This window comes from Excalfactoria chinensis, chromosome 1, assembly GCF_039878825.1.
Source record: "Excalfactoria chinensis isolate bCotChi1 chromosome 1, bCotChi1.hap2, whole genome shotgun sequence".
NCBI classification, from domain to species: Eukaryota; Metazoa; Chordata; class Aves; order Galliformes; family Phasianidae; genus Excalfactoria; species Excalfactoria chinensis.
This window is the reverse complement of record NC_092825.1, coordinates 11,155,149-11,169,367: the sequence shown is the minus strand read 5'-3', so window position 1 is coordinate 11,169,367 and position 14,219 is coordinate 11,155,149. Positions and strand designations below refer to the sequence as shown.

Here is a 14,219-nt window from a genome sequence, read left to right as displayed (position 1 = left end):
CAGAACTGTCATTAGAATTAACCTGCCTCTTGCAGAGCTCATTGTTGGATGGAGAGGCTGCGATTTGTTAGTTTTATTTAAACCTGAATGTTGTTATTCTTGGATGCTGTGAACCATTTTGCCTCGTTTTGCCTTTAGGGATGCCTCTGCATCCCGATGCTCAGCTGTGCAATATAGATATGTTTCTGATGGTGTTCTTATAGATAGGGATAAGGCCGGAAAATTACGAGTGCCTGCAATTAGACAACCACAGTGTGAGCAAGCAGCAACTCCTGCAGAAAGCCAATAACTTTGACAAATGCATAAATTGGGAATTAAGCAGACCTTCTGAGAAAAACTTTGGTCTGCTGCTTTAAAGAAGTTGTATTTATTGCTCGGCTGAGAAGTGCTCAGTACCGAAATGTTGGCTGTGAATGTTGTGTATTGTGACTTGTATAAAACCTGGTGTTTCCTGCAGCAATCCCTAGGCACTAAAAGCACTGCAGGATTGGGATTCCCAGCAGCACTTGCACAGTAATATGATTTCTCACTGTGGTCTCGATTCTTTGGAGAACAAGTCTGGCAAACTCTTTCCCACAAAACATGATGCTGCTGTTCTTTGGGTTTGGATGAACTGTGGCATTTCACCTTCTGTGGCATTTCACCATTTGTGAAAGTCCAGTTCCTTTGGCTACCTTTATCCTCAGCAAACATGTTCAGAGATTCTGGGTGATAAAAAGTTCATTTCCTAAGCTTCTCTTGGTGCGCTCTGCTGTGAATCAGCTTCTGTTTCAGAGCATTTATCATATCTCTACTCCCTCAAGCATCTTCTGATAGAAGAGGGTACACTAGCACAGGATTTCTGGCTACTTGGGACCTTCTCTCTTTGAAGTGCCATAGGATGTCTGGAATTAGCAGAATTTGCAGCTGGCTTTGAAGCAAATGTTGCTTCTAAAACACTCTTTATTCCTTTCCCTAGGTTTATGCAGTGCCTCAGCTCAAGCCAGAGTTTCCTGGGATGTACTTACAAGGATGGATTTCCAGGTGGCACAAACAGACATGTCTCATTCAGATTTACACTCTCTCAGGAGCGCTCTTCATTTCTTCGCTGAAATCTTTCTGCTTTTCAGTTTACATTTTTCTCTTTCACAGATCGCTTTCTTATCAGTGTTGGCTTTTTCTTAACACTGCTTTCACTGATGCCAATCACATCCGCATTCCTCCACTGATAATTCTTATACGTAAATTCATGCTGTCATATTTTGTGCTAAAAGAACAATGGCTTTGGAATTTAAAAAGAATTGGTCACGTTGCTCTAAGAAAATACAAAGTTGAAGACTGAAAGACAATAATGTGGCATTTTTTAGATTGTTGGTTTCAGCTATCCTTAGCAACCTTCCTTCTTAATACCCTAAGTCTGAAAGCCACTGCTCTTAGAAAGGGTTTGAAATGCAGCCTGCCTACAGCTGATTTAGGAAGCCCTGACCTTCCACTTGTCAGAGACTGAGAGAGAAGAGCCAGGAAAGCATCCTGATATGCTTCTTTTTTTTTTTTGCATTCCTTTCCAGTTGCCTGTGCCGCACCACTGCTGCAATTCAGTCAGCCCTTCAGCCTTGCATTCTGATGCTCAACCAAGTCCTATTTCCATTTGAGGGGCTGCAGAGCTGGACACTGATAGTGATAAGAGGGATTTCTGACATGTACTTGTTAAGAACGACAAAAGAGGTTGATTCTTTCAGTTAAAAAAAAAGAAAAAAAGAAAAAAAAAGCTCCAATTAGTCTTATTGCAGCTCAGCAGAGAGGTTCTGGTGGGAAGAAGAAATAACTCCTGTGTTTGCACTACTTGGATGTCTTCAGGTCCACTTTGTCCTTGAACTTATTTGTCACAATCTTTCTTGTGTTCGGTTTTTCTTAATTTGGAAAATACGTTATTTTCTGGGGGTTTCTGTCATCAGCACTCTGATAAATGCTCTTTGCGGTGTGCTCTTATCCTTGAGATTCTGTCCTTCTTGAAAAGCACCCTTTGGTGTTCATCATTTCTAATTGTTATTTTGTTTATAACTTTCTAAAAAGATGCTGTTGATTTTGATGTGCATTTTCTGTTTATTCATATAACACTCTTTATTGCTTTGGAAATGACCTAGGGAGGACTGGAATATCAGATCTTTTCAAAGCAGCTGCTTATTTTGTTTTCATTCCACCTGCAGACTGAACACAGTCCTAATATTTCTCTGCCTGTGTCATGTTTGCATTAAGAACTGCAGACATGCAGCCATTACTTTCTGCACTGATGCTTTCTGTAGGTTATGTGTACATTACAAAGTAATTTTTGAGCACTTTTGCTGCTGTTTCCATGCAGTAGGTAAACATGGATTTCAAACATTGCTACTTAGTTCTTCCACATGGAACAGTAAGGTGGGGATGCAGCTAGGAAAGTGATTAACTCTCTCATTAAACAGCAATTCTTGGTAGCAACTTCTACAGAATCATAGAACCACCTGGGTTGGAAAAGACCTCTAAGATCAAGTACAACTGTCAATGTGACCTATAAAATTCCATCACTAAGCATGTACCTTAGCATCAATAGTGCCTTAGAGCATATATCACAATAATCTGCATTTTTATACAGCCTTTCCTCTAATCCTTCCGAATGACTTTCCAAATGGTGAGCAATGCTTTAAACTTCTATGTGAATTCATCTAATTTTTTCTCTGTTATTACTACAAACTTTGCCCAGAACTGTAGAGGTTTATCTGTATTTCCCAATCAGGTACTTTTGGGGAAAGGAAAGCTCATGCTCCTTTACATCTGTTGGTGGAGATTTGTTTTCCCAGAACAGTACTATATACACTGAACATTATTTTTTCCCCCATTTATTTATATTTTCTTATTACTTTGTAGTACGGTACAGATCTACAAGACTGTGTGAACATTTTAGATCTCCCATAAACTTAGATTTAAGTGCCATCCAGAAGGTGGATTAAGAAAGGTAGATTTGGAAAGGCTCCAAACTATAATCAAGTCTGGCACAGATTCCTTGGTCTCAGCAGCGCCCCATGACCCCCATTAAATTAAATCTTTTTCCAAGGAACCTGAGAATGGCTGGAACATGGCTGTGCTATTTGAGAAAGATTACTACTGTCATGTCAGTAGTGGACTCTTATTTATTCTTTCATTAAACATGATGCACTTCTCTCTACAATATAAGTTTTGGAGGTGATCTGAATCTCTGCTGGAAATCTTCCTGGAGGGGTTGGCTAAAATTCTTATTAATTATCTTCGTACTAATTTATCATAAGCACTGATAGTCATTTTGGCTTTGTTCCCACTCACAAAATATACAAACGACCAACTTAATCACCAGGCGAGCAGGTTCTGACCCGGAACCTCTTGAAAAAATGCAACTAGCGCTATCCCAAGTGTTGCCTGAGCCATAGGATTGGCTCTCGTTCAGAGAGGAAAATAGAGCAATTATCACATAGACCAAGAGCTGGCAAAGCACTGGCTTTCAGTGGAACTGACTTTAGTGCCTCCAGCTGAGGTAATGAGCTTTTGTTGATAACAAAGGCTGACCTGAACCTACATTTAAACCTAAGTATTACTTTGCATTCTCATATGCTACTGCAATTACTGATTCTAATGGGAAATGATTCTGGAACTTCAAACAGAATATTAGAAAAAATTAAAGGACTTTTGGAAGAACTAGCATAGGGAGGTAAAGGAACGGTTATTTAAAAATCATTTTTCTGTGATATTTAAGGCCCAGCTGCACACGTCATAGAACTTACGTAAATATATGACACGGTCGTGCTGTTCTTTAAGACATAATTTCTATTCCAAAAAAGTGCTTTTTGTCTTTGAATTACCTTTGGATAACTCACGTTTATTTCTTGTCATTTCAGTAATGAAATATGGTTTCTATAGTATCCAAACGTCTCTCACTTTGGAATATTTGAAAAAGCCTCAGAAACAAAATGTGAGATGAATGAATCTTGCTTTCTCATCATAGTCAGCAGTCTCCGTTTCTATTCAGACTTAGCTTCTATTTGATTGTCTGTGTATACTGACAGAGATAATACGGAGGGTAGGGTTGTCAAAGTACATTCTTTTTAAGGCTTGGAGTTTAAATCTGAGCCTCTAAATGATGTGGCAACAAGACCATCTGCTGTGATTCAAAATGTGCAGAGAGGTACCAATAGAGGAAAGGACAGCTTACAGGCAAATCAGCAACTCCCAGCACACTCAGAGATATCCTCTAAAGAGTTCAAAGTGCTTCCTCCAATGCACATCTTCTAAGCCATTGCCTGTGTTGGGAGGGCAGCAGAGGACAGTGATGTACACACATCTGTGTGTGGCCTTGAGCCAAGAAAGTACTTAAATGTGAATAAGTCCACCTGTACTCAGATAAGCACTTAAGTCCATATTTAATATGCCTTAGCACATGACAATATATTAATTCGCAACTGCTACTTAACACCAAAGCAAGGTAATTAACTTAAATAGGTTCATGCACATAGAAAAACATAAAGATGAAAACCCACCATATTCAGGGACCTGGCCTGTTCCACGTTTCAACAACAGTCGCACTCTCCTGCCACCAGACTTGATTAGCTCTATTGCTCTGGCATGTGTCATGTCCCTTGTGCTTTCTCCATTGATTTCAATTATTTGATCCCCTACCTGTCAGGTAAGAAGAACATTGAGTCAGACAGAATTGCAGGAAAATGAGCGTTTCAGGAAGAGACATATTCAATGGATCACAGGTTACTTGAATGACAGACAGACACATCAAGGCAAATTTGTTCCTGTCTGTCTGAAGGATATCTCTGGCAGATTAAGTAACCTCCAAGATGGATTCTGAATGGGCTGTACCAAATTCTGCTCATCTGCTGCTGAAATCAGAGTAACATGTTTGTAACCTGTCTTGTGCTTTCTACACCGAAGATGATCTGTGAATTGCTTGCTGCGTTGGGATCACTGGAAGCAGGTTACCACTATACGGTTCACCTTGCAGTGTTGTACTGGCCTGAGAGCACCACTGCTGCTCGGAATTGGCTGTTTTCACAGAGAAAAGAAAATGTTTGTCAGAGTACGAACACTGAGATCTGCCACTCGAATATCCAAATCTTGGCAGCATGGTTTCACACCAGATTTAGTGTTGCAAACTAAAGAAGGAAAGGCAAGTGGCTGCAGCAGCCACTACCCAGATCAAGCATATGTGCTGGATTCTCATGAGTGTGATTTGCACTATTTGCCCACTGGTGGTTTTCTCTGGGGTGTCTGCTCAGTGCAACAATCCCCACAGCTCTGATTACAGATTTCTATTGCTGCTCTCCTGGCTGCTTTGCAGTCATTCAGCCTCCTGAGCACCTTTCTGCCTCTATTTCTTTGGCTACAAAGCAGGGCACTGCTGTCTGTGTCTCCCTCCCTGAACTCCCTTGCATTGTGCCTTGTTCTGGTTGTGCCCTTCGCTCAGAGAGAAGCCAGCTTTGGATTCAGGAAACCTCTGCACTGAGCAGCAGAGTGCTCACTTCACATGGTCAGCACAGCGGAGAGCACACAGAGCAGGCAATAGCTCTATTGCAGCTTGGTGCAGTACCATGGCCCCACACTAATTCTGTGGGATGGGTCAGTGAGCAGCATGGAAAGGTGATAGCCCTGTATTAGCAGCACCACAGCCTCCAGAGGTGAGGGTTTTCAGCTGCATTGCAGATGTGCTTTTAGAAGGAACACCTGGATGGAGATCCTGGTGTCGGTAGAGGTGCGTGTCCAGGAGCCAGGTTGCTGAGAGCCATGTGAGGGTCTGAGCTGGGTGGGCTCAGCAAACTCATTTATCAGTGCTATGAGAGCACAGCTGCATGGGGGAGTCACATCTGCCTCAGTCTGCATCTGTGTATTCCTCACTGTGGGGAGCTGTGCACACCCAACACACTGAAATAACAGTGCTGTATACATCCGAGAGAGGGTTTTAAACAGATGTCTGGATGATGAATGCTTACTTTTCCCCTTGCAGACTTCTGTTGACAAAACCAGCTCTTTGCTGGCCTTGGACATTGGAATGCTTTCTGTTTTGTATGCTTTCTTTTCTGCTATTGTATTTCTGTCAACTGAAAGTGTAATCCTCCAGAAGCTTTCTTTCCTTCCTGAGTTTGCAATACAGTATTTACCAAATAAACTTGCATAATATGAAATGTAAACAAGACTGCTTGCATCAAAGAAAACTGGAAGGGATGTTAAGTCATCTAGTCCCTACTTCTGTTCAAAAACAGAAAGAATGCTACTAAAAGCACTATGCCAGTGATTCTCAACAGGAATTTGTACCTAGTCAATAGAAGTTGCAGTCTATTTTAAGAACTCTTCTGGGGTACTGCATGCAATCTCCTCCAGTACTTTATTTAACTAAAAAGCCATTGATCCAAATAAAACCTCCGAGCCTTGCTATTATGTTTAGTATTTTCTGCAGACTGAGCAGTGGAGGAAAAATTCAGGATTATTTGATACCAAAAGGCCATATTTTTTGCAGTGCAAATTTCTTTCTTAGAGGATTTTCTCTGTTAGGAAGAATGGATGTAGCATGCAGTATGGATTTTTAGATACTTCTGCTGACATCCAGCGCAGTGACACACACCAGAGATGCTACTGGGATCACACAGTGGTTGGCCATGAAGGTCTCCTGTGTCACCCTGACTTCTGCAGGGCCGGTTGGATGTAGCTGAGCAAGACCAGAAAATCCCTCTTACCACTTACATCACACAAAGACTAAACATAGATTTATAGCACTCCCCCCACAAGGAAGCTAGTAAGGACAAATGCAGATGGAATTCCACCAGTTTGGGAAAGCTTCTAAATGCCTGCTTCTAAATGCCATGAAACAACAAAATCCTCATAGAAATCCTGTGAAAGTCAAGCCATACTTTCCAAAGGTTTGAAAACAGTTCTTTTTTTTGTGCCTTACTGCCTGGCTATACCACGTTTTGCAGGAGGTATTTAGAATGATCTTGTTAGTGTGTTTTGAGAAAAGAGGTGCCAGATCAGATCAAATGAAGGAGGTGTTTTTAACGCTGCTTGATAAATAGCCTTCAAAATGAGTAACGCTGAATGTTGTTCAGAGCACACACAGTCCTTCAAATAAAATCCCCTGCACCCCAGAGCAGAAAGACAGAAAGAGATTTTCTTACAGTTTAATATGTAAAAAAGGTTATGTTAATGCCACATTTTCCCTTGCTGTTTGCCTTTCTTCTGTTCTCATTGGTCAGCGTACAGGAACTACTTTGTATTAGTGTAACCTTTTCTGTATTTCAGTAGGTCAATTTGTTTTCTCCATAGGCAGTGAATGTATGATCTGATAGTTCCTCTTTTTAATACAAAATCATATGTGCAAACAACCCTGGAAAGCTTAAAGAAAAAAAGAAAGCCTAACATCTTGGGTATATATGAGTGAAGGACAGGAAAGAAACCAGTTTGCAAAAATTGGGTACTCTGAAATTTCCATTACAAGGATTGAGACCAGAGGAAAAATAAATAGTGTCAGGAGCAGAGGGTTAATTGTTTTCCCTGCATTTGTGTCTTGTGGCTGACTGATGTGTAACTGAATTATGGCACCTGTGCAGCACAGGCCCAGCTCTGATTAGATAAGAAAAACAACACAGAAGAGAAATGCGATGAAGAGCCTTGCCCTGGGAAGAGCTTCAATTAGACTTCTTCATATCTGGGGAGTTCAGACAAAAAGAAAATCTTGATTGAGAACTGGTTTCCTGTATATCTAATAAGGTACAAATTTCTATTCTTACTTTTTTTTTTTTTTTCTGAAGTTAACATTTATAACCTCTCTTTTCTTCCCCCTGCCTGTATGGATTCTCTGATGTTTGATACGCGGCCTTCATGCCACGCACTTTCTCTCAGTCCAGGTATTCAGATGTGCTCTCTCCTCTTCTCTGCTCAGAAAGCAAAAAGCTTGTCATAAAACAAACCTTTCTCTTATGACCCTTGACAGATGCTCCTGGTTTAAATCATTCATTTGGGAGAGAGAAAGACCTGAAATTTTGTTCTGGGGCTATTTCTGCTGTTTTATAATCCAGTGATTATTGAAGAGGAGCTTGGATATACCAAGGTGAGGCCAGAGGTAAGATGAGGGTGAGCACGTCTAGAAAGTTTGTCTTACAGTGTACCCTCACTGCTCTCCTTTCAGGATCAAAAGCTGGTTTCCATAGTTTTATTCCTGTGCCACACATGATCTTTTTTAGGTAATCCTCCTTTGGGTACTTCCAAGTACATACACAGTCCCCAGATTGCTAAGCTTGGGGGTAGGCAGAACTGATCAAAATGATAAAATTCTTCCCATGTGGGAGAAGCACTCTGGTTAATAATGCTTCCATAATGAGACTTTTGCATTTTTGTAGCACATCAGGTTTGTGACTCATGGTTAGCTTAGATTCCAAATTTATCCCCTACAGTCTTATTTATTCCCTATTTTAAAACATGCATCTGATTTCTCTGCCCTAACAGAAGCACAATGCGTTTCATATTGGCTACTTCAGTACAAAAAGTTCCTTCTGAAATCTGACTCAAAGTCTTTTTAAGCTCCCTTTGATTAACGACCTCTTGGTGTCAATGAATTTTGCTATTTATCAATAAATCTCAAGTTATTAATGAATTTGTTGAACTGAGCTTATTTTGTTACAGACCCCCCAGAAGTACACTTATAATTCAGGAGCAAACCACTCAGAGTTTCCTTTGAGAGTGATTATTTTCATTAACTACCTGACAGTGACTCCACCTAGATGTTATTTCTCCATCTCGTTCCTATGGATTTTCTATAAGAGAGTGCTGAAAGGTGAAAAGAAGATGCCTCATACCTTTTCCTTCCCACTTTTGCCCAAAGAAATAAAAATGAAAATAAGAAATGAAAATCAGACTGATGTGACGACGTTTATTTTTTGCAATCTTTGTTCACATTTTTTTCCCAAGTTTTTGATAACTCGTCACAGATTAATTCTGAAAATGAAAGTTAAAGGGACTTCTGCTATTCTATTTTAGAAGTAGAGGATGTGTTTTCCATTCTTGAGTCTGTGTTTTCCTTTCTTGAGTCTGCCACTAACTTCCTTGTACTCCATGAGTTCTTGGAGAACCAATCACCAGTAGTGTAGAAATTACTTTTTCTAAGTCCCTGAGCATACGTAAGCATCAGCAAGTCCAGCTGATTTTATCTCAAAATTCTTTAAGCATTTTTTTCCTTACTTGTATCTCCACTCATTTGCTTTTGTTGAAATGTGTACTGTTGAAATGATGATCTTTCTGAACATTTTGATGAAGATTGATAGAAAGAAAACACTGAATACTTCAGGCTTTTACACATTGTCAGTGAGTGATGGATCTGTACTTTCCTTCTCTTCATCTTTATTTTAATGTATTTCTGTTACCTTTTTACCTTTTATGCTTTCCTTGCAGACTGTTTGGATATCCATCTGACTCACTTAAACTTCCTTCTGCATTAATAGGACACCAGCCACCTAACAGGTGTTGTAGCATCACATTTTGAATGTCTGAATTGCTTATTGGGTAAGACCCTATGATGTTAGCGCCTTTCATTGAACGTGGAACATTTCAGTATCTGGCCATTATTTGTAACAGGAATTTCAGCAAGATGCTTTTTGTAGAGATACAAAGCTTTTTACACAAGTCACCATCTAAAAGATAAGCTTCAGTGTAGCAGCATTATCATTTTGGAGGGTGTTTAATTTCTCTGTCATTTTGCACTTTTGGATTTTATTTTTCTTAAGAAATTAACAACAACAAAAATTTCCTGAGCCTGTAGAGTTAACCATCAATAAAGTCACATCTCCAGCTCCCACACAGTTCAGGTACAATTTTTTGCATGGCTGCCTGAGAGGATGCATGCATCCCAGTCACTACATTTCAAATCCACTAACAGCTCAGGAAAGGTTTGAGAGTGCTGCCCCTGAAGCCCAATATTTTAATCTCACAAAGCTTTAGACTGCCTTTCACTCTTTAAAATAAATACTGACTTGAAGATGTCATTACACAGAGTCAGTGTGCAGAGCTACAATGAACACAACTCTTTGCTAGTCATCAGTGGTTGGGAGGCCAGTCATGCAAACCAGTCAATGGACCCCTTCCTGCTCTCAGTAGCAGGCCTTGCATCATGGCACCCCCAGAAATGGCAGCAGCCCTGATTTGTAACCTTCCTGGCAGTCTTCAGCAGAGGTGACGAAGCCTTAGCAATCAGACATATTCACCAGCCAAAGGCTGAAGTGCATTGGCAAGGTGGCCTGGGAAGCTTGTACAACTGCTGTCATCTGTATTTATTCTCAAGAAACAAGCTAGTTCCAGCTACGAATCTGACAGCTTTTACACAAATTAATTTCCCATTGTGTTTCTTCATACCAAATGTGACCCAGACAGAATATTCATTTCCTTGGGTATAAATGCTTACTCAAATTCAATGGTGCTTCTCTTGATCTGATGGCATTTGGTGAAGACAATGCTTCTCTCTTACATTCTTACAATGTTCTAACACCGAAAATTTCCCTCTGCTTAATGCTTTTAAAGTTGAATATTAATGACTTAAATGTAAATATGAAAGTAGTTTGTGTGTATAGGAAATGTATCTTAACAAAATCTGCTTCAGTTCAATTTAATTCAGACTATCCATCCATGCATAAGGACAACTGAGGTATAAAACTGGGCACCATGTTTTCTAGCAATAACAAAAAGACAATATTCCTAAGGAGTGTTTAAACAACATCACTATTGATAGCTTAATTAGAAAGAAAATTGTAAAGAAAGCTTCTCTGAATCATTAGAATAAAGAGTCACCAATACAAGCGAACTTGGCTGCAAAATCTTTGCTCTGACCATATTTTATAATTATTATAAGCTATGTTGTTAATAAAAGCCTGTCAGCATATACACACAGAATTTCAGAAGCAAGCAAAATCAGAAAGAAATATATATAGTTTTACTGTACTTAAGAAGTTTTTTGTTGTTCAACTGTGTTTCTAAACTGCTTGTGATAGCCCTATGTACATTTGCGTCTGCTAGCACATCTCTAAGCAGGTGTATAGCTCCCTGTTGCACAACATGAAATTAATTTTGGATGCACATTTTCGTACTCTTTTAAATGAGGAAATCTAATGAAAAAAAAAAAAAAAGAAAGCAGTCTCAAATGATTTGTGCAGAGGGCATTGCTGTCTGTCATTTTATTAATGCGTTTTCTAATTAAACCTCAGGAAAGAGACTAATTACACGTAATTCCTTTCTATATGGGCATTTCATTTTTATAACCGAACCTTGGATTTTGCATATTATTTGTTGCTGTTGCTATTGTTGATGAGGCTGAGATTGTCTGGTCTTGGAAAATGAACAAAATAGTAACTCCTGAATATTTATCTTGGTCAATTTTCAAGTGATGTTGAGCCCTAATATCATTGCCTGGATTTAGGCACACATTGGATATCTGCTCTGCAAATTTCCTCACTGCACAGAGTTTGTAATGCCTGGCAATCCCATGGTGTATTTCCAGTTTTGGACTTCCTTGACTGTGTTGTTGCTACAAGAGCTTGGACTTCTCGGTAAGAGAAATATGTTTGTCTTTTTAGGAGCTACAATGATGTATGCCATGCCTCATTTGAAGCAAACTCCAATAAGGGTATCAAGTGACAGTTTCTTCTCTCTGGTGGTCAACCAGCTGCTTAAGCAGGGAAGATGCCTTTTCCCCTTTTTCTGAGAGAGGGAAAAACATGAGAGCTGCTATTACAGAAAGAGAGCTTGGAAACTGGAAAATGTGCATTACTACATGTCTGCATACAGCGAGGAGTGCACAAGAGAAACTGAGGCTTGCAATGGCTGGTGTTTAACAGTATCCGTGTTAGATTTGATGCCTTCTTCAGCACTGCTGCAAAATAACTTGTGTATGTGAATTAAAGATGTCTAAAAATTCATTACCTTACCGGAGAAAAGTGTGTAACATTACATTTTTAAACAGGGCTAGAATGACTCAGTGTAGAATAATGTAATGTTAATAGCTATTTCACCACTGCAATCGTGGATGGGAACCAGTAGAGACTGTTAAAAAGGAAGAAAAAAAATATTGCTGTCTCCCCGATGGACTCAGATAGTCCCATTAGGCAAATGCAAAGCAAACTCAAGATTTGACAAGCAGATTTTGAAGATCCTCTGCAGAATCCTAAGCATAAATGTTCATGAGGAATTCTTCATCCAAATTTGCATTCAAACAGGGAAACAGAAAACAAAACATGAACTCTAACAAGGGAAGTGCTAAAACAAGAGCTAAGAATATACTTTCAAGGGACCAGAGAACCAAAGTCTCAGAAGATCAGCTGAAAGATAAAAAAGACCAACCAAAATAAATAAATAAATAAATAAATAAATAAATTATTTGCATTGATTTCTGCTGAAGAGGAAGGCAGCCAAACTTATGCAAAGGGCTAGCTCAACAGAGGTCAGTCTCAGAATGATTCCAACAGCAATGCCAGTGGGAAAGTCTGCAGAACGAATTGGTAAAGAAAATAGGAAGAAACCACCTGATGTAGATGGCGCTCATCCTAAACTCTGAAGGAATTTGGATATGAAATTGCTGAACTACGGGATGTAATCTGCTGTCCAGATCAGTAAATGGCCTAATAGCAGAGGAATGGGAAGTGGCAAGCATGAAACCTCTCCTGAGGGACAGTCCTGGAAAGCAACCAAGTGAGTCTCCTGTTCATTCCAGCAGATGGACAGAAGCAATAAGGCGGGTGAGGGTTAGCTGGCACATGAATAATTATGATATACTGGAGAAGGATCAGTGTACCTTTAGTAGAGGGAAGCCATTCCTCATGGAACTATTGCTGGTCACTGAATCTGACAATAACTATGTAGATAAATGTGATCTGGTTAGTATACTGACATTTTCAGAAAGCTTTTAGTAGTAAGAGCCTTCAGTAAAGGCTCTGCTGCGGAAGAAGAAATAATAGGGTTTGTTAGGTAAGAGATTAAATTCAAGGGGAAAGAAGCTGGAAATAAGTGGTCAATTTTCACATTCAAAAGACTTTAGCATAGTGATTATTTTGTTCAGCATATTTGTAAATGGCATGCTGAAAAGGCTGAAGATTGAATGATAAGATTTGCAGGCAACACAATACCGTGCAGGACTGTCAAATTAAATTTAATGTTAAAAGCTGTGGAAAGATAGCACAATACTGTGTGTTAAAGAAGCAGGCAAAATTCAGTAGTGCTAAGTGCAGTACATGTGGAAAATTAGACACACAGTCACTCTAAATTCACCATTAGTATTAGAGAGATAGATCTTACATCCCTGTGATTAGTTCTCTGAGATGTCAGTCCAGTCAAAAAAGCAAATAGAATGTTAACCATTAGGGAAAGAATAGAGATTAAAGGAGAAACTGTTATTTCATTTAAGAGCAACAGTATCTTGAAAACTTCAGGTTGCTCTGGCACTTTCACCTTCAAAAGAATGTGATAGATCCAGAAATGGCTCAGAGGCCAGTGAGGATGGTCAGAGGTAAAGAAGAGCTCCTTTATAAGGAAGATGAAACAGACTGCTAAACTCGAGCAGAAAAAAGAAGGGTATGACATTGGTCAGTAAAATAAGAGAGATGGAGATGAGGAAGAAATCATAATATTAGTGTTGTAGCTGTAATTAAAAAGAAAATATATATATATATTTTCTTTTTAAACAATACAAACATTGATATTTGGAAGCTCTCAATAGAGTATGTCAAATGCACAACCACGCTCAAATAAATGGGTAGAAGTAATTCTGAATACTAAAAATGAAAATTCCAGCATAACATATCTGTACAATGCTGGCTGCCAGGGGCTTCGCTGTTATACACAGTGAGAAATCATTTGATATTTGTTCTACAGTCCTTTGCTAGGTAAGCATTATCTACTCATCCTTTTTGGAGTGATGACAGTAGGCTGGGTGGAACGTAGGAATGGGTCTAATATTTATGTTCTTTCACTTTCATATGTGAACTCTGCCAGTTCTGGCTTGTGGCACTTTGGAAAACACAGAAGAGAGCCTGCCTTTGTCATGCCTGTGGTGGGGCAAAATGTTTAAGGTGTCATACAGATATTATTTGGTGTATTCTCATTTTATTTTTCTAACTCTCCTGGCACTGGATTTTTGAACTTAGAGCTGATTCATTTTCAGACCTCGAAAGATTTATAAAGCTTTTATAAAATACATAATTAAA

The 14,219-nt window shown here is 39.3% G+C and overlaps 1 protein-coding gene across 5 annotated transcripts in view; it reads right to left on the bottom strand.

Annotated features, from left to right (window-relative positions):
• Positions 1-14,219, bottom strand: part of MAGI2 (membrane associated guanylate kinase, WW and PDZ domain containing 2) — a 694,208-nt gene that overhangs the window by 19,098 nt on the left and 660,891 nt on the right. For all 5 annotated transcript variants that reach the window (XM_072333162.1, XM_072333185.1, XM_072333169.1 and 2 more), the window contains one exon: positions 4,521-4,659. In XM_072333162.1, coding sequence (XP_072189263.1) covers positions 4,521-4,659 — 139 coding nt within the window. The remainder of the gene's footprint in view (positions 1-4,520; positions 4,660-14,219) is intronic.